We start from the raw sequence: 24,427 nt of genomic DNA on the forward strand, positions 1-24,427 counted from the left end.
AATGGGTCCACGAATGGTTTGGTTACAAACATTTCTTAAAATATATTCCTTTGTTCATCAGAACAAGAAAATGTATACAGGTTTGTAACAACATGAGAGTGAGTAAATGACTCAAAAAAATCATTTTTGGATGAACTATCCCTTTAAGGGGGTGTTGTATGAATCAAACTTTACTGACAACCATTACTACACTTGAATTTATTTTCACGGCCATCTGACTTTATTCATCGACTATAACCTGATTTTATTGTATTGATTATGTTACTTATCAAAGTGCTGAATGGACTGCAAAACCAGTATATCAATACATCAAATGGAGTCATTAATCAAGAAAAGATGAGGTAATATTCAAATTAATATTTCTATGATTGTAAAATATAATATTCTCAGTTAATATGACCTATCCATTTTGATCAAAACCAAATGAGCAATGTGAACACACTGTATGGACATCAACAGAAAACATAACATATTGTCACAATAAAACAAAAAGCAAAAAAAAAAGAAAGAAAACCTGACTGTTTCATAAAAAAGAGAGAACAATCAAAATTCTCTGACTCAGATTTCCATAAATGCATTAAAATATTAAAATTTTGACATTTCCTATTTGAGCACTGGACAAGGATTAATGTGTCATCATTGTACACGTCAGAGTATCTGTGACAGCTTGCTCTTGTCAAACTGCTTCATCTGAATGAGAATACTGACGTCCCAGAGAATGAATCAGATCTTGCATGAACTTGAAAACAAAAACCGACCAAAAAGATAAAAAGCCCAAACCACCATTAGACGACTGAAGAGAAAAGATGCCTTTATAATGTCTCTGGTTTGTATAAATGTCTCAGTCCTGAGGGCTTGTAGAAAAGGCAAATGTAGATCTCACTTCAGTCCTCTGTGCCCAGCAGAAGCTATGTGTGTTTTGTCTGAGGTTCAGATGTCCCTCAGAAAGAATGCAATTATACAGCTGTACTTTTGGTGCCGATGTACGGCCTTGCAAACTCCACAAAGTCATCAATAAGAACTGGCCATGCACCTGAGAAAAAAAATAACACCATTAAAGGCATATTCATATTGAACTTTTGCAAAACTTTTTAAAACTCAAAAGTTTTTAGTTACTCAAAGCCATTTGGAAAAAAAGCCTTCGATATTACTAGAGTCATTAGTTTTGCTAGACCTATCTGTGAAATCTGTAATCTCTCTACATATTTGCTGTAACAGTAGTTGCAGTATGATATTTTACTGTAATTGCTCCCCTTAAAGGCAGGGTGCATAATCTCTAAAAGCTAATGTTGATATTTGAAATCACTTAAATAAACACACCCCTACCCTAATAGAATCTGGACCTTCTTTTGATAAGCCCGCCCCACATATACGCAACCCAGGCAACGATGTCGGTTAGTAGACACATCCCTTACTGCTGATTGGCTACAAGTGTGTTTTGATAGTCGGCCCGACTCCCTTTTCCATAGTGTCTTTCAAAAATCATGCACCTCGCCTTTAAAGCAACACTATGTAACACTGGCTCACGCTCCCCCGTGTGGTTGATAAGCGCAATTGTCTGTTAGAAGTGTCATTAAAGGCAGTACTCGGTGAGTACTCGGGTTTGAAGATTTGTTGCTACTTCACTATATGCATTGCTATTTAAGTGTATCATCTCTAGCACCCAGAATCTTTTGTGACTCGAACTTAATTGTGTTTTGCTGCTTTTTTGCCCACATCTAAGGTTTTCAAAACAATTCCCCATATGTAATGATGGGGAATGAAGCTATACAATCATAGCAGTGTGAGTTTACTTCCATGTCTTCAATGTGGCCCGTCCATCAAAATGGAGCATTTCTCGAGCCAGCTTTAAAACTAGGGTACAAAATAGCCTATTACTTAATGCTTTTGATGTTTTTGAATGTAAAAACCATGCGAACATGGTAAGTAGATGTCAGACAACCATATAAAACAATAAAAACAGCCGATTCATCGCCCCTTTAATACCGCTGTTGTAGAAGTGAATACACGTGAATTTGTTGACTAAGCTGATGGAACCAGTGAATGCAGAAACATAGTTTGGAAAACATGTCCGAAATTTACACAGCGTGGTGGTTGTGGCCACTAGGAGGCTTCTCATGTTCTGAAATAATTTTAGAGACACTATTTTAAAGGCAGAGTGCACGATATCTGAAAAACGCTTTGGAAAAGAGATTCGGGCCAACTACCAAAACACACTTTTAGCCAGCAGTAAAGGGCGTGTCTACTAACAGACATTGTTGTCTTTGTTGCCTATGTGTGGGGCGGGTCTATCAACAGAAGGTCCAGATTCTATTGGGGTAGGGGCGTGTTTGTTTAGGTGATTTCAAATGTCAACATTGGCTTCCAGAGATTATGGGCCCTGTCTTTAAGGTTGAAAAACTACGTAGTGTTGCCTTAACGTTAGAGTACAGTATAAATTTACATTATACTTCTGAGAACAACACATCTGTGTTAGTTTAGGGACAACACAGTAAATTAATTCTCCCAATTGTCACAACTTGTATTTTATTTTAACATGAAATCAACACAAAAATACATAATGTGTTAAAATCACACGTGTTAAAACCATAAAACAAAAAGATGTGTAAAGAAATTAACACATCCTTTCTTAGAGTGTCTATTCTGCAGTTGTTTTATTATTATTAAACGTTTTATTATTATTTTATTAAAAAATGACTGCATGCAGTAACATCTGATAAAATTCGAGATGGACCAAAATTTCAATTTGCAAAAATTGCATTACTGTAAAGAAAAAAAAACATCTGGTAACATAAACTGAAAATAAATAGCGCTGCACCGCTCCTGTCAGTTTTAAGCCATTATCACAGCACTCCAAAGCAAAGTGCCATCATGACAGCTGTGTGGAAATACAAAATGACACAAGTTCTGCATGATGGCCCACAGCCCGTGATAATGCTTTATGTGTCTTTAGCATCAAAGATCATGCTTTTTTTTTTTGAGCTAAAGCCCTCCCAAAAAATGCAACAGGCTATTAAATATACAGTAGTGGATAATGTTCATCTTTCAGTAAATGATGATGCACAGCTTTCAGTAACTCATGCTTGGCTGTTCAACTTAATTGTTGCTTAGAAGTAAATTAAATAAACATTACATTTCTGTCCAATTTTGTATGTCACTTTTAGAGATTCTTTAAATAAATTAAATGAGAAAGTCTAATATTAATCCATTTATACAAAACTTTTTTAAATGAAAGGTTATCTTTAGTTTCAGCCCAGGATTTTTACTTCAGTGCATCGCTAGATAAAACAGTGAAAGATTTTTGGAAGAGAAACTAACCTTCCTCATCGTAGTTTGACATATCATCTGTGATCATCGTGCTGAAATCTAACAATAGGTTCCATGTGTCTTTGGGTATTGATCGCTTATGATGCTCCTGCAATGCATGAATAAATCATAATATTTTCTTACAGTTTTACAGTATATAAACCTTACCTTTAACAGGTGTAAAAAGTTAAAGCTATATATTGCTTACGACTGTGAATAATCAGTACTTACCAATAAAAATTTGTTCCATAGATCTAGAAATTTAAAACGCCCAGCCAATATTAAATTCCAGTATGCAATTGCCATTTCAAGGTCTGGTAGAAAAAACAGCAACGGCAGTTAACTAACTACAAAACAAACCGAAGAAAAAAATTACAAAATTCCCCGATACAAAGAGAGTGACCTCAACATACCTAACCCCTTTTGTCCTGGATTCTTAGCAAAGTTGAATGTGAACTGATAGAAGTCTTTAAATTTCCCTTGGTCCCTTAACTCCTGCTCCATCCTGGGTAGTTGTGCTTTAAGTTTTTCTATGCTGTCACACCTTTTAAAAAATATTAAACAAAGTATAAAACATTGCAGAATGCAAATCAATAGAGCAAAAATATTTAGAAAACTCTGACAAGATCTAAGTGTAAGTGTTAAAAACAGCAGAATTTTTTTACCCCTGCTCAGCCATTCCATCTATGAATTCTTGTTTGGAAAACTCGCACTGTGTGGCAGCCCGAAACTTCCAAGCGATTAGTAGTACGCTTACACTGGCTGGATCAAGTCCCAAGTCATCACAGAACTGTTGGATCCCATCTATACCGATCTTGTTATCGTCTTGAGGGTCTGTATAATAAAAAATAAAATTGCAATGGAAGACACTACTCTTTTTTTTTTAATATGGAAAGTTAAATTCTAAGTTATAGGATAGCAATAATATGTTCATAATACATTTCTATTCAAAGATCAAGATACACTTTACCATTAATTATGCATTTAGCATACAAGGTGAGGTATACATTAGTTTGTCTGTTCACTGGGACTAAAGAAGTTATCCAAAAATCCATACCTCTGTACCGATTGTAGAGCTGTTCTAACTTCTTCCGATCTAATGTTCCCCTTAGATTATGTGTGTAGAGGTCAGGGTTTTGGAAAAAGTTGTCTGTAGCAACATCTAGTTTCCATTCATTCTGTGACAAACAATTCAGTGCTGTTTTCTCATTTGACTGGGTAAAGATCATGAACTGGCGAACTTTATCCTTCTGAGAGGATTTCAGCTTGTTCTGTGGGAAAACGCAAGAAGGCATCATTAAGCTGGTGAAGATATTGTAGGTCTTAATAGTGTGTATTAAGATGTAAAGAATAGTATGTTTACTTAGTCACTAGTACAGCATAATAATGCCCTTGTGTACATTCACAATTGCTATCAAAACACACCACTGTGTCATATGCACTGTAAATAGCTTATCTTCCGTCTTTGCACTCAAAAAATGCTTTATAGAAGTTATATAACACTTCTACAAAACGGACTGCTGATGTGTTCAACTGATTTCAGCAACATTTTACCGTGTCTCCATACGGTTTGGTAACCGGTAAAGAAACACTTGACGCATCACAGTGTCTCATTACTCAATCTTGTTAACTATAACATGAACTTGACAGTCCTGCTCACTAACACTTTGACCTCGCTAGCCTCAAAGCTACCTGCTCTTAATAGCTGTTCAAATGTTTTTATCAATAAACCAACCATTCTGCAAAATAAAATTGAATGAATCTCGTCGTCGCTCAACTAATAACTAAATATACTTTGTTGTAAGGCTTTTGGCTTTTTTGTCTGTGCCATAAATCACATAAAAATTGTTTTTTACATTTACCATGTTTGTGATTTCCAGACTCCCTCCCTCTTCCGCTATCCCTCTCTGTCCTGCGCCTACTTCCGCTCATGCGCAGTGTCATTTAGCTGTTCACCATTGCGCCTCAGTTTAGATGGGAAAGCACACAGACACACTTTAAACATACGATCTATCTTTTACACATGTATGCTACTGTACTGTGTTTCAAAATGTTACTTTGTATATGTATTTTTTTTAACTGTTCGTCAATTTCTGAACATGTACTTTGCAAAAATCTTAAGTTTACCAAGATCTCTGTTAAAGGGATAGTTCACTTTAAAATGAAAATTCTTTCATCATTTGCTCATCCTCATGTTGTTCTAAACCTGTATGAATTTCTTTTTTTTTGATGAACACGAAAGATATTTTGAGAAATAACGGTAAACACACAGCAGATAGTGACCACAGACTTCCATAGTAGGAATAAAAAATATGATGAAATTGAATGGGAACCGTCAATGTTTGCTTACCATCATTTATCAAAATATTTTCTTAGTCATTTATCACAATACTTCCAAAATATTTTTAGGCTATTTCAAAGCTTTTGTTAGAAATGCAGCAGCATGGAAATGGTCCCCACACACGTGTGTTGCGGTTACGTGCCTGAACCGTGACCTTCCGGTCTGTATTTATTTATTGCTTTGAACTTTAAAAAAATTTTGTTTGCCAAAGATGAGGGGAGACGACGAGCATGGATCATAACTGTGCGGAAAGGTTTGGCTGCCAGGCAAGAATTCAAAGACCTGTAGCTTACACTGTATACATTAATTTTACACAGTAACACGTTACATATGATAAATGAACAAAGGCACATTAAAGGTCAAGTTTTTCCTGATCCCATTTTTCAAGTGTAATGTTGCTGTTAAGAGCATAAATAATACCTGCAAAATTATGCAAAAAGTTCAAAGTTTACTGCCAGGCGATATATTTTCTTTAACACAATTCCCCTTAAAGCCTACAGCGTTTTGAGAAAACAACAGAACTTTCCTTCCTGAAGTAACTGTTTAAGTTGATCGTCTGATAACATAAAGGAAATTGAAGAATAGATGCCTGTAATAACTGACAGGTCTTGTGTCAAGTCTGGTGTTGTTTTGTTTGTGGTGGAAATTGAAAGTGAGATAAAAGAGTTTCCTTCTGATAATTGTTTGAGCAGCTGTGTATGTACTGAGAAGGGACAAAAATCTGTAAACTTCATAAAATTTATGTTTTTTTTAAACTGTAAAAAATAAACGCTGCTGCTCTACTTAAAAAAACGTACTTCAATTCATAACATTAAAAAAATAAATTTTATAAACTTTGTAAGAAAAGTGAAAAAGTTAAGGTAAAAAACGTTTTTAAAAAATTACTTTAATTGCTAACATATAAAACATTTAAACATTTTCACTTAAAAGGAGTAAATTTAGGCTGAAAAAACTATTAGTAATTTTTTTACGTTGTTCACTGTAAAAAAATGAAAAAATGAAACCCTGCCCCGAAGCAGGGTTAATCTGAGTGATGTTTTAAGTTATTTACGCCTGTCAGCCGTGTAAGAACGTTGTTTTGTTCCGCTATTTTTTATGGAAGTCAATGGGAAGTCTAGTTTGTTTTTCCCCAAAAAGGGGCAGAGACGAAATTGACAGTCAAGTTCCCGGATGTGCCGGTAGTCCGTATTAAAACTCAATGTTACGAGTGAGCGAGGTGCCTGTGGTAAGATGGCCGCCAGGTGATGACGTTAGAGACTCCGCTGTAACAAATCTAGCCTTTAGTATACATATCTGTGTTCCTGAAGACCTTAATTACCTTGCTTAGGTGTGTTTGATCAGGGCTGGAGCTAAACCCTGAAAGAAAGTGGATCTCAAGGGCCAGAGTTGAGAACCTCTGTTCTATGGCATCGGGAAGCACCTTTATTTTTAAGAGTGCTTGTGAGTACTTGGACCTGAATACAACACGTGTGACAGTCACATGGATCACACCATAGATATGTATAAAGGCTAGATGTCTTACGGCGGAGTCTCTAACGGCATCACCTGGGGGCCATCTTACCTCAGACAGCTCGCTCACTCGTAGCATTGAGTTTAATGGTGCAGGTATTTTTAAATGACCATAACTTGCTCAATTTTCTTGCCCGATTTTCAAACGGTTTGGTTTTTTACAAACGTTATTAACGTGGCTATAATTCTGGATGCTTTAACATGTATCATGAATATTTTCATTTATTTTTTGTATAAGTATGCAGTGACATAGGTACATCTTTGACGTTTATAACAAACCAAACCGTTTGAAAATCGGTAAAAAATTAAGCAAGTTATGGTCATTTAAAAGTACCTGCATCATTAAAACTTAATGCTACGAGTGAGCGAGCACCCTGTGTAAGATGGCCGCCAAAATGCGGACGTTCCACTCAATTGGCCAGCAGCGAGGGTGAGACATCTAGCCTTTATATACATATCTATGGATCACACAGCGCCCCAAATGTACTTTCCATTAAAAGTAACTAATTAACGCAATTAGTTACTTTTTTGGGAGTAACTTAATATTGTAATGCATTACTTTTTTTTTGCCCATAGAATTACATTGACAGTAACAGTATCAGGGTACAGTAGTGTTATGCATAACTAAAACAGTGGTAAGAAAATCTGAAAAAACTAATGAAAATGACAATAAAAAAGGTAGATACAGGGAAAAGTAAAAAAAAGCCAAAGGAATTAGAAATACACAATTTCGAAATATTAACAACGCCTCACATTATTCTAAAAGTTGTAAGTATGGGATAAAGGAAAAAGTAATTCATTACTTTTAAAAGTAACTTTCCTCAACACTGCATATAAACTCTGTCCATGCATAAACACCTATTAAAGGAGCATTTCACCTGTAGAAACATTGATCTTTATTGAAAGTGTGTTATATTTGTAGGTGAAATTTAACATACATTTAGAATTTGGTGCCTATTTGACTGAGAAAAGGGGTGTTTATAGTCTCACTCCCTCAACAAAGATATTGGACTTCCTTCTTTCGATGATGCAAAATGATGATTTTTACATCATTGAAAGAAGGAAGTGCAACACTGAAATCTGTATTTCTCCTGTCTCAGCGGTAACTGAGAAAATTATGCATGACCATTCAAAAACATGTCTGGGGTTCTAACTATACAAAGCTTAATGCAAATGGGTGAAGTGTCCCTTTAAACACTCGCATATAAATATAAACTTGATGCACGCATACACCTCTTAAACACTCACATCCAAACTTTCAGTTTAAAAAAAGTAATTTCCGTATAAAGGAAAACCATTTTAGTATAAACGGAAGGCATGTCCGTATAAAAAGAAGTCTCGATGGAGGGGAGGAGCTAAAGCAGGGGTGGGGAACCCTGGGTCCTGGAGGGCCACTGTCCTGCAGTTTAGTTCCCTAATCAAACACACCTGCATTTCATTCCCAAGTAATCCTGAAGACTTTGATTAGATTTTTCAGGTGTGTTTGATTAGGGTTGGAACTAAACTCTGCAGGACAGTGGCCCTCCAGGACCAGGGTTCCCCACCCCTGAGCTAAGGTGACCGAAACTACCATGAAGCAAGCGGGCGCGCTGCTAATATTTGATGTAACTTTCAGTAAATTAACAAAAAACTAAGCCTTATTCGACAGCATCAGCCTATACAAAATCGAGTCTTCTTCTTCTTCTTCTTCAGTGAATTTTATTGGCAGTTTGCAATCTTTGTGCATTACCGCCATCTACTGGATTGAGGTGTGATCACATTGGGAAGTCAAAAAATAAATGTATATATATATATAAAAATATATATATATATATATATATATATATATATAAAAAATAAAAATAAAAATATATAAAATAAAATTGGGCTAAAGTCTTCTTGCTAGTTGTGTTTCTTTCAGATATTCTATCACTGCTTTACTTATAAACTGTGTTCCAGATAGACTCAACAGGTTGCTCAAAGTCAAAGAGTTCTTTGATACTCTCTTCAGTTTTTCTCTCTCGTCAGAATACTGCCTACATATCAGAAGTACATGCTTCACTGTTTCTATTTCTGTACAATATGGGCACATTCCGGTCTCATGTTTCCCTATTATATGTAAGCCACTGTTCAGTCCTGTATGTCCTAACCTTAGCCTTGTTAGCCAGGTTTCTTCCTGTCGTGAAAGTGAACTGTTCATTTTAACTGTTATATTTGGTTGAATACTATATAAATGCCTACCTTTTTCCCCTTTATCCCATTTATCTTGCCAAAGTTTATGAACACCATCTTTAATTATTATTTTCAGTTCTGTTTTGCTAAGTCGAACCTGTACTTCTACTTGTTCTGCTTTAAGTGCTTCTTTTGCCAACTTGTCTGCCCTCTCATTACCCTCAATACCTGTGTGTGCTGGAACCCAAGTGAACTGTAACATTAGTTTCTGTTGATTTATCCTGAAAATCATCTGATGAACTTCGTCTAAAAGATCCTGTCTACATGCAGATTTCCCACTCTGGATGCTAGTTAAAGAAGACATGGAGTCTGAGCAAATAACAGATTTATTTGGTTTCACTTCTTCTACCCACTGAAGTGCCATTATTATGGCTATCATCTCTGCAGAAAATATTGATAAGTGGTTTGATGTTCTTTTTTGTACTATAAAATTATATTTAGGAATGTATACTGCCACCCCCGTTTTACCTGCTGTTTCTTTAGATGCATCTGTATATATTTGTACTGTGTCATTATACATTACTTCTATATACTGCTCTACACTTTGATACATTCCCATCTTGACTCTATTCTTAACTTCCAGATCAACTACAGGATAGTAGAAAAACCACGGTGGAATTGGACTCAAGTTAATATTTTTGCTGCACGGTATAGTACTGATTCCCATATCATCTGCTTCTTTATTGCTATTCCATCCAAAACTGCTATTCATAGTGCGACCATATTCCCAGCATTCTTCTAACACCAGTTTTGTAGGATGTGTAATTTCATGCCCTTGTAAGTTTACCCAATATGCTAGAGAAAGTTGTAATCTCCTAAGATTTAAAGGCATCTCCCCTACTACTACTTGCAGTGCTGTGATAGGTGATGTTCTGAAGGCTCCACTACACAACCGAAGAGCTTTGGCCTGCACCTTGTCCAGCTCAGCTAATGTAGATTTTGCTGCTGTTTTGTATACTGTACATCCATAATCAAACACTGATCGGATTATTGCAATATAGATTCTTTTCAAAGAAGATCCTGATGCCCCCCAGCTGTACCCTGAAAGACACTTCAAAAGATTAATTGCTTTCTTACATTTGTCCACCATTTTCTGAACATGATTTTTAAAAGTAAGTTTACTGTCAAACCACACACCAAGATATCTTAATTCATTAACTTGTTTGAGAGATTGTCCATTTATCTTAAGATCTATTGTGGGTTTTACCCTTTTCTTAGAAAAACAGATGACTTGCGTTTTTTCCACTGAGAGGTGGAACCCCCAGTCAAGTGACCATCTCCCAACCTGACTAATTGCTATTTGCATCCTTTGCTGTAAATTGTCAATATTACGGCCCCTTACCCACAACGCTCCATCATCTGCATATAATGCCCTGTTTATTCTTTGGTTCACTCCATCAAACACATCATTAATCATTATATTAAACAAAATTGGACTGCATACACTACCCTGTGGGGTGCCATTTTCTATTGTGTATGTACTTGATGACTCTGACCCTATCCTGACCTCTATAGTTCTATCCTTTAAAAAATCTTTAATCCAGTTGAACATCTTTCCTCCTATTTCCAATTTATTCAACTTAATTAAAAGTCCCTCCTTCCACAGCATGTCGTAGGCCTTCTCTGTATCAAAAAAGATTGCCAAAACAGATTCTTTGTTAACTTGCGCTTTACGTATCTCATTCTCCAGGCAAACTACAGGATCCATAGTTGTTCTTGGAATCCACTCTGATATGGTGAAATCAGCCCTCTGCTTTCTAAATTATACACTAACCTCTTAGTAATCATCTTCTCCATGAGTTTACATAGATTGGATGTTAATGATATTGGTCTGTAGCTTTTGACATTCATTTTATCCTTTCCTGGTTTCCCTATAGGAACTATTACGGAGTGTTTCCACCCAGTAGGCAATTTTCCTTGCTCCCAAATTTTGTTATACAAAACCAGTATCACATTTTTTGCCACATCAGATATTTCTTCAATCATTTTATAGCATATCCCATCTCTTCCTGGTGAGGTATTTTTAACACCTATCAATGCTCTTTTTAGTTCAAACAGTGTGAACTTTGCATCTAGTGAGCTCTCCCCCACCTCTTTAGTCCCTAGCTTGTTTTTATTTTCTTCAACAATCCTCTTTCTTATATCTAGCTCTTCACTGGAGAGATTCTGTGAACTATGTATCCTTACGAACGATTTTGCAAGCATCTCAGCTTTTTCTTTACTGGTTACCGCCTCAGTATCACCATCTCTTAATACTGGTAATGAAAAATCCCTTCTTATGCCACCCATCTTTCTGATCATTCCCCATATGTCATTAATTTTGATTCCTGTTCCAATATTACTACAGAAGTCTCTCCAATATTTCCTTTTAGCTTCTCTTATGATTCTTTTAGCTTTAGCCTGTGCTCTTTTATACTCCACTAGATTAAAAAATGAATGATTAGATTTAACAATTTTAAAGGCTTTATTTCTGTTTTTAACAGCCTCTCTACACTCATCAGACCACCATGGTACCATTTTCTTCTTCTTTGCACCAGATGTTTTCCCTATTGTTTCTTCTGCTGACTCATGTATTATTTTAATAATCATATCATTCAACTCCTCAACGTCGTCACTCATATTTGACCTGACTTCAATTAGTTTGCTACTTGTTATAAAATTATACAGCCCCCAATTGGCATTTTTCATTCTCCATCTTGAACTCCAGTTTTCTTCAAAACTAATATTTTGATTCCTTATTTTAATCCAGATAGGATAATGATCACTACCCATTGCATTGTCACTGCTCACATCCCATGTACAGGTACCTGCTAATTGTTGCGACACAATAGTAAGATCAATTGCAGATTCTACGCCATGAACTATGTCATACCTAGTACCTCTTCCATCATTTAGACATACTAACAAATTATCATCCATAAACTCCTCAATGGTATACCCATCTCTGTCTGTTCTGGCACATCCCCACAAGGTATTATATGCATTAAAATCACCACATACTATAACTTTAGAGTTTTCCCTATCACATACACTCTCCAACATTTCCCTAGTTATTTTCTGACAAGGATTATAATAGTTTATTATTCTGATTTTTGTTTTGTTAACCCATGCCTCTATTATGATTATCTCAAATTCTTCACAACCGTTGATAACTCTATAGTTAACCAAAATCGAGTCAAAACGGTATTGGCATTATCTTCATTTTTACATTCTGACTTTTATCAATTGTAATGTTTTTAGTTGCATCTTAAGTGATCCTGTAACTGTTACAATTTTGTTCAAATAAGTCTTTTTTTTAAGAAGTTTTTGTCAAAAAAGCTTGCATCCACTTAAAATATTTTGTAGAAAAAGTTACTGACTAACAACCTTTTCATTGCCATTAAAGTGAAATTACCTAAACAAAAGAGCCTTATAAAAAAATACTCCTAAGGAAACATTTACAAGTAGGTACATATCTTGATTCCACATTTTCGACGCATTTGGAATAATATAAGAAAAAGTTAAGTAAATCTAGTCAGTTGCCTAGTCAGTTCTCTATCAAGGCCAGAAATGTGGAGACCCCGTAGCGGCTCCACTACACCCTATCAATGCTGCAATATCCTTGCGCTTCTGCATATAGTTCTATGCCACAGAATTTAGATCAATATAAGTCTGACATAACAAAATAAACACTCTAAAATGAACCTGTATTTAACTCTAATTACAGCCCTTGAAATATATACAAAAATTAAACACCGTCTACCTTTTTTTTTTATGTTTTTGCAGTTTCACTCTAAAAGTGAAAAACTAGTTCCGGTTAGATAAAATCTCCTGAGACACACATGTTCTTCCTTTCCAAGTGAATGCCGAAGTCTTGAACGGACCATGTCTAGCGTTACTGCTGATTACAACAGGTAAAACACTTATGTTCAATATCTTAACATAATTTAATGTTGGAAGGTGTTCGTGGTTTTGACTCCTAGATACGCCTGGCTAATTATAACAACGGTATTCAGGGTTTTAACATGGCGCATATGATATAGCCAGGCCGCGTAGCTGGCTAACTCGCTTATTTGCTTTCGAATACGTAAGTTAGTTTTTTTTTAAACACACATGTACTAATTTGGTTGTTATTGAGCCGTTTACTATTTTGAAAAGCTAATACTCTGGGCTTTATGGATTGATTCGCTGGACGTAAGCAACATTTGACGCCCACCCTGAAATCTATCGCGTGGCCTCCATGCTTGAGGCCTTAACTTACATTTAACGTTACATCGCTTTCGTTTCCTTCACCGTATAAACCATCTTTTATGATGTTTTGAAATCGCAGCCATGACATATTTTGACTTAACACATTCATTTTTAATATGTAACTCTAACTGATTTAGTGTGTAAAATAGGGAAGATGCTTGTAAATAGTGTACAACAAATTTTCGGCCTAGTTGCTTGTAAACAGGATCTTTAACCCTTGATGAAGACATTTTTAGACATTTACACAGAATACAGTGAGTCAATAGGACATTTTATTTCCCGTTTACCTCATTTGCGGTTATGCGCTTCCACGTGGCGTTTTTTAAACTGTCGCACACAGTGGCGGGAGTTTCGTGAAAGTTTAAAATTTTTAAAGTATGCAGTATTCTCTTATGGAGTGAGTAAATCTCTTTATTTATTCATTTATTTATTTAGCTCACGAGATCGAGACCATGGAGGGCCCGAAGGAATGGAGCCTGATGGTGTCATCGAGGTTTGTAAATTCAGAGATTGACTCTAATAGGGTGTTGTGGGTTAGTGGTTTAACATAGACTAGTAAAACAAATTGCACAATGTGCCAAGTGAAAATAAAGAGGGATACACGTGGTGGCATTCATACTCAAGTTGTAAAAACAATCATTCTATTTCTTATGTGTTAAAGACACATTTATTATCAATGTGCACTTAAAGGGATAGTTCACCTGAAAATGAAAATTGTCATTTACTCTTTGTTACAAACCTGTACAAATTTCTTGGTTCTGATGAACACAGAGAAAGATATTTTGAGTAATGTTTGTAACCAAACTGAGCATGAGCCCCATTCACTTCCATAGTATTATATTTTTTTCCTACTATGTTAGTGAATGTTGCTCATGACCGCTACAAACATTCCTCAAAGTATCTTCCTGTGTTCATCAGAACAAAGACATGTATACAGGTTTGAACTATCCCTTTAAAGGAGTAGTCCACTTTAAAGATGGGGTCCATTGACTTCACAGTAGGAAAAAAATACTATGGTAAGTCAATGGGCCCCATCTATAAAGTGGACTACTCCTTTAACGTCTGACTACTCGATCGGCAAATACATGTGAATGACAAGACTTTACATACGAATTTGTGAAAATAACACAAGATGTTGAAGTTTCTCATGTATGGTGATGATTTACAGAGCAACTGGAACGAGATTACAGACAATTTTGATGATATGAACCTGAAGGAAACTCTTCTTCGTGGAATTTATGCCTATGGTTTTGAGAAACCTTCAGCTATTCAGCAGAGAGCCATAATTCCCTGCATAAAAGGTACGAATGCCATAACGTTATGTGCTTTTGTTAAAGTGCAAGTCTTATTTTGAATTGCTAACATGCCATACATTTATTTCTTTATAGGTTATGATGTTATTGCTCAGGCCCAGTCAGGGACTGGTAAAACAGCCACATTTGCCATTTCCATCCTGCAGCAGCTGGAGATTGAGCAGAAAGAGACTCAAGCTTTGGTCCTGGCACCAACTCGAGAACTTGCTCAGCAGGTATGCTGGTCCTGAGGTCATGATAAACTTAAATGTCTCAGACCAAGGCGGCATATTCTGGCAGTAGCTCAGTTCAAGGTATTATTTTTGCTGTTCTTCCTGCTATATTAGTCATCATGTTAGTTATTAGTTATTGTGACTGTTTGCATACTTATCTCAACTTTTTTCAGCAGGAAGTAATAAATGTTTGTCATATTTTGTTGATCAGAATTGTCACTGTTTGGAATTCGGATCCATCCAGATATATTGCATAGACCTGTGATTTTGTGGACAAGTGTGAGATGATGGCATACCATCTTTCGGGACTGACATGTTATGGAGATGACTTTTTTTTTAACTGATCACACTTGTCTGCTAATTGTGTGCACAAATTTGTAGCTGCTCATGTAAAATCAAAGTTTAGTACACATTATAAATGATGCACTTTTGTCCACTTCCTCTGTAGATTCAGAAGGTTATCCTGGCCTTGGGTGACTACATGGGTGCGTCTTGCCACGCTTGCATTGGCGGCACTAACGTGCGGAACGAAATGCAAAAACTGCAGGCCGAAGCTCCTCACATTGTTGTTGGCACGCCAGGTCGTGTATTTGACATGCTGAATAGGAGATACTTGTGTAAGTAAACTATGGAAAGTTTTGTGGCCAAACAATACAGACTTGGTCAAGTTTGCCTGTTGCGAATATGTATGAGATGATGGCATACCATCTTTCGGGACTGACTTCCTATGGAGATAACTTATTAACTTTACTGATCATACATTTACCATTTACTCAGTTGCAAGCTATTGGCTTGATGATCAAATTAAATTTTAAATTTGTTTCTTTTAACTGCAGCTCCTAAATGGATTAAGATGTTTGTCCTTGACGAAGCTGATGAGATGCTGAGTCGTGGGTTCAAAGATCAAATTTATGAGATTTTCCAAAAATTAAGCACAAACATCCAGGTAAGTTAAAGCCCTGTTGCCAGACTCGAGTTGTCTTCCACTCAAAAGAACTGTGCTAAAATTGCAGAGTCCAGGTTTTCCTGGTATATGTAATGATGCTAGCAGAGTACAATGTGGAAGAAGAACAGCAGCCCTGCACCGGAAATGAAACCGGGTCGGACCTCTTTCCTAATGTCCTGTGACTTGTGTTTCAAGGTTCAGAGCAACAGTTATTATTTCCTAGTTCAATGTACTTTGCCTCTGGGAGTTTAAATACCACATTAGTCAAATATTTTAAGTTTCTAATCTGGAAATTTAAGTTTATTTGTAAATGAGATGCGTCCCGATTTCTCTGCAAATTTAAGCAAATTTGTTACATTGTCTCATGTAAAAAGGTCAGTGTTTATTGCTTTTGTTACTCTTAAAGGGACACTCCACTTTTTTTGAAAATAGGCTCATTTTCCAGCTCCCATAGAGTTAAACATTACATTTTTACCATTTTGGAATCAATTCAGCCAATCTTCTGGCTGTACCACTTATCATAGTTTAGCATAAACCATTGAATCTGAAAAATGACCAAAGGGTCTTGATATTTTTCCTATTTAAAACTTGACTCATCTGTAGTTACACCATGCACTAAGACCAATATAAAATTAAAAGTTGCAATTTTCTAGGCCGGCATGGCTAGAGTTGGAAAATAAGCATATTTTCAAAAAAAATTAGAGTGTCTCTAAGTATTGAAAAGGGTGGGATAGCATTGAACCCATAATATATTGCACAAACTTACAAAAAAGTCTTTGCCAGCTTAAATGCATCGTGCATTAATTTAAACATGAATTGCTTGATATTATTTGCATTGAAAGTTGTTTGAGGTTAGAAATATGCCTAATTGAGAAATTTATTAGTTTTTAGCTTTTTATGTATCTTGTTTTTTGCGAAGGTCTCAAAAGTTTTTTTCTTTACAAGGTTGTGCTGCTTTCGGCCACCATGCCTGCTGATGTACTGGAGGTGACCACAAAGTTCATGCGTGAACCTGTTCGTATCCTGGTGAAGAAGGAAGAGCTGACTCTGGAGGGTATCAAGCAGTTTTACATCAATGTAGAACGAGAGGTGAGGTACTGCTTAATTTGCCATCCCTATATGCTAGTCTCAGTCCCTTCTTTTATAAAGCACCGTGCTAAAATCATCAGCGCAAGACCTTCGGGCCTAGCGCTGGTGTTCATGCTAGTACTGGTTAACCACAAAGAAGGAAGATCAAAAGCACATGGTCGGAAATGAGTCTAGTACGGACCTCTTTCTTAATGTCCAGTGTCCTAGTTCTCAAGATGCTGTGCCACACATGAACCCAGGATATTGATTTTTATCTTTTTATGTAATGTAATGCTAATTATCTTTTTATAATTGCAGGAGTGGAAATTAGACACACTTTGTGACCTCTACGAGACCCTTACAATCACACAGGCTGTTATATTCTTGAACACAAGAAGAAAGGTCGACTGGTTAACTGAGAAGATGCACGCAAGAGATTTCACAGTTTCTGCTCTGGTATGTACAATCCCAACCTGCAATTTATTTGTCCAAAGTGGGATCGGGCATATAAAACACCCAAATGTAAAAATTACTTTGTGTGTATGATCCTGCTATGGATAATGGTGGGTTAAGTATGAAATGATGCTCAACCATCTTTCGGGACTGACCTTTTATGGAGATATTATATAAATGTGACTGATCATACTTGTCCAACATAAATAAACTTGTGTGACATACTTGTTTTGTATACATTTTAAACGCTCATTTAATTTTTTAGCATGGAGACATGGACCAGAAAGAGCGAGACATAATCATGAGGGAGTTTAGGTCTGGCTCCAGCAGGGTGCTCATAACCACAGATTTGCTGGTGAGTGTGTTTTATGATTCCTTAACTCGATACGGCATATCTATTTATGGATTTCATTACTGAGCTGTAAATGTTTTTCAGGCACGTGGAATCGACGTGCAACAAGTTTCTCTTGTCATAAACTATGATTTACCAACAAATCGAGAGAATTATATTCATAGGTGAGTAAAATGACACTTTTCACAAGTTTTTGTAAATTATTGCAGATTGGTTTAGTGTTGATTATGTTTTTATATTTTCCCCTCTCAGGATTGGCCGTGGAGGTCGGTTTGGCAGAAAAGGTGTTGCTATCAATTTTGTTACTGAAGAAGACAAAAGAATTCTTCGAGACATTGAGACGTTTTACAATACAACTGTTGAGGAGATGCCCATGAATGTCGCTGACCTGATTTAAACTTTTGAGATTTGAATGCAGGGATAGTTGTCGAATGATCTCCATTTGCGCTTATATTATTGGAAGATAAACCTATTCGATGCTGGCTGCGGATCCGACTTGCGAATTCAATACTTAACGTGACTCTGTGTGGACGATTGTAGACTCCAACCATATCAGTGTTTACTGGTGGTGGGGTTTACAAAAACATGGGTTCTTTACATGTATTCTTTATCAGGTATTTTTTCCCTAGTATGTTCGAAATGTACGTGTTCGATGTTCTTCATCGTTTAGTAATTTACTTGTGGACTAAAAGATACAAGTGCTGCATCAAGACTGCCAATTATGTTATGCTAACATATGTGTGCAGTTTAGCTTGATTCACTTCATCTACATTTTCAGTAATGGCACTTTTTAGTTTTGTGGAATGTATTTAATTGTATATTGTTTTATCAAATACTTTTTGTGAAATCCTCTTCCAAGGTGGGTCTTAACATCTTAAAACGAAATGTTTCATGTTTGGCCCATTTGATAATAAAGGGGATCGTGATTATTCTGTCTAATGTCTTTGATAAACAGATTCCTTAAATGAACATGAACGGAAAAGATCTTTAGGGAAAATGGGAATTAACAGTTTAAACATGTAGGCATCCAGACTGAACATTTGTGTTAATAATTTAATGTTTTACATTTGTTTTAAGAGTATCTGTGAGCTTTCTTCAATTTCGACATGAGGGTCTGTGAGGTCAAGCGCTGACTTATCTGTTTCTATTTATCTCAAAAATGATTGGTTGAACTAGAGTCTAGGTTTTATGCAATATTGAAGAAATTTACTTAATACAGAATAAAAGTGCCTCTGTCATGTTGCTATCATGGATCGTCTACGCTTCACTCCCTGTATGCAAAGTCAAGATTCTTCATTTGATAGTGGTGTCCACAGTTTGGTGTGTTTGTACATATGTGCATGAATTTTTAATGCAAACTAAAAAATAACTTGTCTGTTGTGTACAATTGGGTCAAAGAAACCTTTCTTGTTTAGAAAGGCATTCAGCATGAAGCAAATTTGAAATGCAAATCCACTCCTTTTCGTGTGTACCTAGAGAGGACGTGACTTTCAGAGCCTTAATGTGTCCAGTAAGACCAAAATAATCCAGTAGTAGAACAAAGTGAGCTTTAAAAGCCTTTATGAAAAGTATATAATCAAATTGTGTTCATTCAAATAAAATGCAAGGTGTTACATAAACCTGTAAGAATCACCAGCGATCGGGTTTTTAATTACATAGTACAGTTTTTTTAACTGGATACCCAGTTGACAGTGTAGCCATTAAATGCAAGTCTGCCTCAATTCCAGTATCTAGTAAGTGAACATTTTATTGCTCAGTAAGACGTTAGTCATAATTTCCATTCATGCAGACTGCACTTTTTAAACTACTGAAACAACCTCTTAAATATTGTAGTCCTTTTTCAACTTTAATCTGAATTGAGAGTGATCCGCTTCGCCACATGGTTTTCATAAAAGCAATTTATTTGTAAAAGTGCAGTTTATTACAGAAAACAGGGTTCCCACAAGTCGTTGAAATCCTTTAAAGTTTGCGAATCTGGTGGGGGGTCAAGGCCCTGGGAAGTTTTTGAAAAAAATACATTCATAGATTCAGGTAATTGAAAGTGCTTGAATCTATTTTATGCAAGAAGTTGTCTAGGAAAAAAATCCATAGTATTCCCTGTGTAATCTAAAATAATATACAAATTCTACACTTTTTAAGCACACGTGCTAAACTGTTTGCTTTAAATGCTTAAATCTTCTGTATGCGAATGTTGATTCATACCAAAATGCTTTTTTTGCATAGTTGTATTTGACACATGAAAACGTCTCTGGTTACGTATGTAACTGTTGTTCCCTGAGAAGGGAACGAGGCACCGCGTCTCCCTTGCCATACTTCCTGCGTCCCTGTAACGCCATCTTTGGCAATATTTCAGATAGCGATATACTTCCTGGCTCCCGCGTCACCCCATCTTTGTCGTGAAGTCTCACCATTGGTTGAATTTGATATACACATTCAAACGCACTTACCCTTGGAGGCGTCCCCGAAATGTCACAGCAGTGACGCAGCACGAGTTCCCTCGAAAGGGAACTGTAACAATGTATCTTTAAAGGTAACACAGTGTAACCTTGCTCTCACTTGAAATTTGTCCCCGCATTTAGTCCTTGAATTTGAGGGTATTGGACTTGGAGAGTCCTTGAAAGGTCCCTGAATTTGAAGTTAACTAAGGTGTGGGAACCCTGAGAATTTTAACTAGAAAACAGTGATGCGTGAGAAAATTTTTTTGGTTATTGGTTATTTCAGAATGCATTATTGTCAAGCAAGAGATTTGAGAGTAATAAAAGACTATTACAGTTTGGTCAGAAGTATTACCACTACATTCTCAGAAAAAAGGGTACACAAATTATACTGTTTTTTCACCTTTAAAAGGTCCTAATTTGTACCATTTAGGTACAGATATGTACGTTTGAGGTACAAGCGTGTACCTTAGAGGTACCAATTTGTAAGGTACTGCCCCCAGTGACAACTTTTGTACCTTCATGTGTCTTTTTTTGAGAGTAGTGATAATGTACATGATGCCCAATACATTCATCCATTCTTTGAAACAGTTAGGTCAGAGGAGGTCTAGAATATATCCCATAATCTTAGGCCAAAGGCTTTCCTTGGTATGTGTACAGTAAATTGTCATGAACTACAAAAAAGCTGCCTTGCATGGATATGAGTTTGAAAAAAATGGCACACATAGCAGCCTCACTTTCACAAGGGTGCAGTAGAGTCTCGAAAAAAGTCCTGAGGACATCTGACTAACTTGAGGATCTGTTGCCATGCTCCAGACTTTATAGATGTCACTTTCGTGCCCATGTGAAGTCATCATCTGGTTGTAGATACAACAGTGATAAGGAGCTTTTCCCTCTCCAGAAAAGAACACATGGTCATTTGGAGAGATGCCCATAATTGTAGCACAGATACCAAGAAAGGCATCATCAATGTGAAGGGAAGCATTTAAGGTGCGTGAAGCCTGATACATTTTGGTAGCCACATCCTTAGAGAGGACGTATCCAGATCCAGGGGTGTAATCCGGGTAGGACAACCACGGGTACATATCTTGAGACACATAGTATTTGCTTGCTTTATCCCGGTCGGGCGGAGATCCACGGTGCACCCTTCCTATCCAAAGCGTTTTTGAATCCTTGCTGCCGATCTTCAGCAAGTACCGAATTAAGTTTGGTATGTGGACGAAGACGTCGTCGTCCGCAGACATGAAGAACTTGGCGTGGGGGCAGTAGGTTTCTTTCCAGCTGAGCTGCAAAAGGAGCTTGAGTGTAAGATTGTGGAAAGTGTCTATGAAGTCCTGCTGGATGAGGTCTTTGTATTTTTTGTCCTCTAAGATTAATTTCTGCTTGAGCATTTTTCTCCACTTTGGCTCAGGATGAACACCAAGAACAAACAGCACTTTAACAGTGACCCCGAACATGTTTTTCACGTACACCTCATTCCCCCAAGTAGAACGAATGGCGTGTCTTCTTTCAAAGTTCTCAGAGGAGCTCTTCACAAAAAGCAGAAGCAGAATGTCTCTTGCACCACATTTCTTATCTTGATTTAGCAAGTATGTATAATTGTGGTACTTCATAGCTTCAATGGGACTGACTCGAAAACTTGCATTTATGAACTTGAAGTTATTCCACAGGTAGCGGTACGTGTAGGCTTTGACATGGGTTACAATTTTATTGTCAAGCTTTTCCCAGTACACCAATATGAAGAAGGTAGTAAAGCATGTTACGATTAGCCCTAGGTGTCGGTATTTTCTAAACTTACGCATGTTTATGAACATCTTGAATCTGAACTTTGGTGCTTGTTCAGTTTCAACAGATATTAGGAGATTCCTGGCCGATGTGGTTTCATCTGGAGTCGTTGCACCTGTAAAAACTTGTCATACTCAAAGTTCCAATAAATCCCAGGAATGATGAACTGAGGGTGCAGGTCATCAATGTAGAGACCTTCATCTTAACAAAGGACCAGTCAGGATCTCCCAGTGTGATAAGCCTAGAAAAGAGATGCACATGACAAGTTTTAGTGTTATAGTCTTGAATAAGATCGATAAGTTCATTACAGAAGATCACCAATCATTCCTATACAAAAAGTTAAATGCTCTCTCATTTCCAAGTCACTTTGAATAAAAGTATCTACTAAATGAATAAATAATTGTAATGGATTAGAATATGTTATACATTCAAATATAAAAATATTTGTGGTTCTTGACAACAGTTTTGTCAAACTTGTAGTCATCCTAACCTTAACAAGTAACTACACTCTGGGTTATTTTCAACGCAGCGTTGGGTCAAAAAGAGACAAACCTGACCTGTTGGGTTGTAGTTTAACCTATGTTGGGTTGTGTCAACCCAAAATGATGGGTTGTTTTAAACTAAATATACCACTATAGGTTAATTTAACCCAACAGTTCATCTATTTTTAACCGAATATTGGGTTAAAAGTATCCCAATACACTGTAAAAAAGCAGCATGAAGTTAAAACAACTTGTTAATTTACTTATTTTAAACTTAATTTATTACGTTAAAGTAACAAAAATGTATGTTTACTGTTCACTATTTTTTTACAGTGTAGTTTTTAGTGTGTACAATTAACTAGCCAACATGATTGTAATGCTGGTTAAAGGGATAGTTTACCCAAAAATAAAAAAGTGTCACCATTTACTCACCCTTATGTTGTTCTAAACCGTATGATTATTTTTTTTATTTTGATGAACACAAAAGAAGACATTTTGATTAATGATGGTTATCACACAGCTGTCGTAAACATTGACTTCCAAAGTCGGAAAACAAATATTATGGAAGTATTGTGATAAATAATGAAAAATATATTTTGTTAAATGATGTTCGTTAGACAGCTGCTGTAACCATTGACTTCCAAAGTAGGAAAACAAATATTATGGAAGTATTTTAATAAAATGATAAAGAAGATATTTTGATAAATGACGGTAAGCACACATTTGGCGGTACCCATTAAATTCCATAGTATTTCTTTTCCTACCATGAAAGTCAATGGGTACCATCAACTGTGTGCTTATCATTTATCAAAATATCTTCTTTTGTGTTAATCAGAATAAAGAAATTCATACAGGTTTAAAACAACATGAGGATTAGAAAATGATGACCGAATTTTCATTTTTGGTTGAACTGTCCCTTTAAGGCTAGCTTACGGTTGCTGCTGGTCTAACTGGTAAACCCACTGCACAAATTCACAGATTACTTTGAGTCAATGTTACATCCGAACATAATACTTATTTGCAATGACCGACTAGCAAAACCAACTTGTTCTGCGGCAAAACTCTGAATGACACACCTTGTAAGAATATTCAAATTTGTAGACATATGGTTAGCCTTGGAAAAAAATATGAATTATACAAAGAAAAGCCACAAACCTGCAGAGGAAGTGAGAACATATTTCACATTAAATTTAATCCCAGAAAGTACGCAATGGTGAAGCCCAAAGAGCTATGTTCTTCAGCTGTCAGGATTGTTCTAATGTGTTTTATGCAAATATAATGGTTTTGTAAGCTTTGCTGGGTCCTTCTCGTGAATCTCATTTTGAAATCCTTTCCTGTTTTGCATTGAACCAACTCTGTCCAACTGTCAGCAAAGGGTTTTATACGCACTAGTCCAGAGGTTACAAATCCATTAGTTTTGCGACTCACTCAGATAGGTATAATCTTTCCCGACACCCGCCAACATATTTTTAAATGTAAATATGAGTAAAACATTTATTTGATTAAAAACACAGTAGTTTTTAGAAATAAAAAAATTAATTGCAATATCAAAATGGCTTTTGGTATATCATGTCAAAATCATTGACAATGCTAATTATTAAGTGGACTAAACGTTTTTTTTGTGTGTGCCAATCGACTTTGCGTTACCCCCCTTTTCCCACTGTGCCACCCACAGGTGGGTCCAGAGTGACCCACAGTTTGAAAACCCCTGCACTAGTTCATCATGTGACAGATACCAGACACAGCTGATTCACAAAATCTGCTTTTCATCATCTCAGAAACAT

The 24,427-nt window shown here is 36.4% G+C and overlaps 3 protein-coding genes and 5 non-coding genes across 9 annotated transcripts in view; 6 read left to right on the forward strand and 2 right to left on the reverse strand.

Annotated features, from left to right (window-relative positions):
• Positions 1-342: 342 nt before the first annotated feature.
• On the reverse strand, positions 343-5,273 carry dcun1d1 (DCN1, defective in cullin neddylation 1, domain containing 1 (S. cerevisiae)). Its single transcript, XM_065269298.1, has 7 exons — positions 5,169-5,273; positions 4,364-4,577; positions 3,972-4,140; positions 3,720-3,850; positions 3,538-3,620; positions 3,319-3,415; positions 343-1,033 (listed from the first exon to the last, which is right to left on the reverse strand). The coding sequence occupies exons 1-7, from the start codon at positions 5,169-5,171 to the stop codon at positions 957-959; spliced, it is 774 nt and encodes a 257-aa protein (XP_065125370.1). The 5' UTR covers positions 5,172-5,273; the 3' UTR covers positions 343-956.
• Positions 5,274-13,173: 7,900 nt separating this feature from the next.
• eif4a2 (eukaryotic translation initiation factor 4A2) lies at positions 13,174-18,870 on the forward strand. The gene is made up of 11 exons (XM_065269304.2): positions 13,174-13,260; positions 14,033-14,090; positions 14,766-14,898; positions 14,986-15,125; positions 15,571-15,739; positions 15,959-16,068; positions 17,014-17,157; positions 17,455-17,592; positions 17,855-17,944; positions 18,026-18,105; positions 18,194-18,870. Exons 1-11 carry the CDS (start codon positions 13,232-13,234, stop codon positions 18,336-18,338), a joined length of 1,236 nt encoding a protein of 411 aa, XP_065125376.1. The 5' UTR covers positions 13,174-13,231; the 3' UTR covers positions 18,339-18,870.
• LOC135751378 (small nucleolar RNA SNORD2) lies at positions 15,400-15,472 on the forward strand. Its single transcript, XR_010533020.1, has one exon. It is a non-coding gene; the product is annotated as a small nucleolar RNA SNORD2 (small nucleolar RNA).
• Positions 15,809-15,882, forward strand: LOC135751389 (small nucleolar RNA SNORD2). Its single transcript, XR_010533021.1, has one exon. It is a non-coding gene; the product is annotated as a small nucleolar RNA SNORD2 (small nucleolar RNA).
• Positions 16,102-16,279, forward strand: LOC135751345 (small nucleolar RNA SNORA81). The gene has a single exon (XR_010533018.1). It is a non-coding gene; the product is annotated as a small nucleolar RNA SNORA81 (small nucleolar RNA).
• Positions 17,202-17,388, forward strand: LOC135751356 (small nucleolar RNA SNORA81). Its single transcript, XR_010533019.1, has one exon. It is a non-coding gene; the product is annotated as a small nucleolar RNA SNORA81 (small nucleolar RNA).
• LOC135751400 (small nucleolar RNA SNORD2) lies at positions 17,709-17,782 on the forward strand. Its single transcript, XR_010533022.1, has one exon. It is a non-coding gene; the product is annotated as a small nucleolar RNA SNORD2 (small nucleolar RNA).
• Positions 18,871-19,532: 662 nt separating the features above from the next.
• b3gnt5b (UDP-GlcNAc:betaGal beta-1,3-N-acetylglucosaminyltransferase 5b) overlaps positions 19,533-24,427 on the reverse strand; it is a 10,259-nt gene continuing 5,364 nt past the window's right edge. Inside the window, exons 1-2 of one of the 2 annotated variants that reach the window (XM_065269320.1) lie at positions 23,799-23,903; positions 19,533-22,402 (exon numbers count right to left, since the gene is read on the reverse strand). In XM_065269320.1, coding sequence (XP_065125392.1) covers positions 21,051-22,190 — 1,140 coding nt within the window. In that variant the 5' untranslated portion in view covers positions 22,191-22,402; positions 23,799-23,903 and the 3' untranslated portion in view covers positions 19,533-21,050. Of the gene's footprint in view, positions 22,403-23,798; positions 23,904-24,427 lie in introns of those variants that run through there. The other variant, XM_065269314.1, reaches the window with a different exon arrangement.

This window comes from Paramisgurnus dabryanus, chromosome 6 (assembly GCF_030506205.2).
Source record: "Paramisgurnus dabryanus chromosome 6, PD_genome_1.1, whole genome shotgun sequence".
NCBI classification, from domain to species: Eukaryota; Metazoa; Chordata; class Actinopteri; order Cypriniformes; family Cobitidae; genus Paramisgurnus; species Paramisgurnus dabryanus.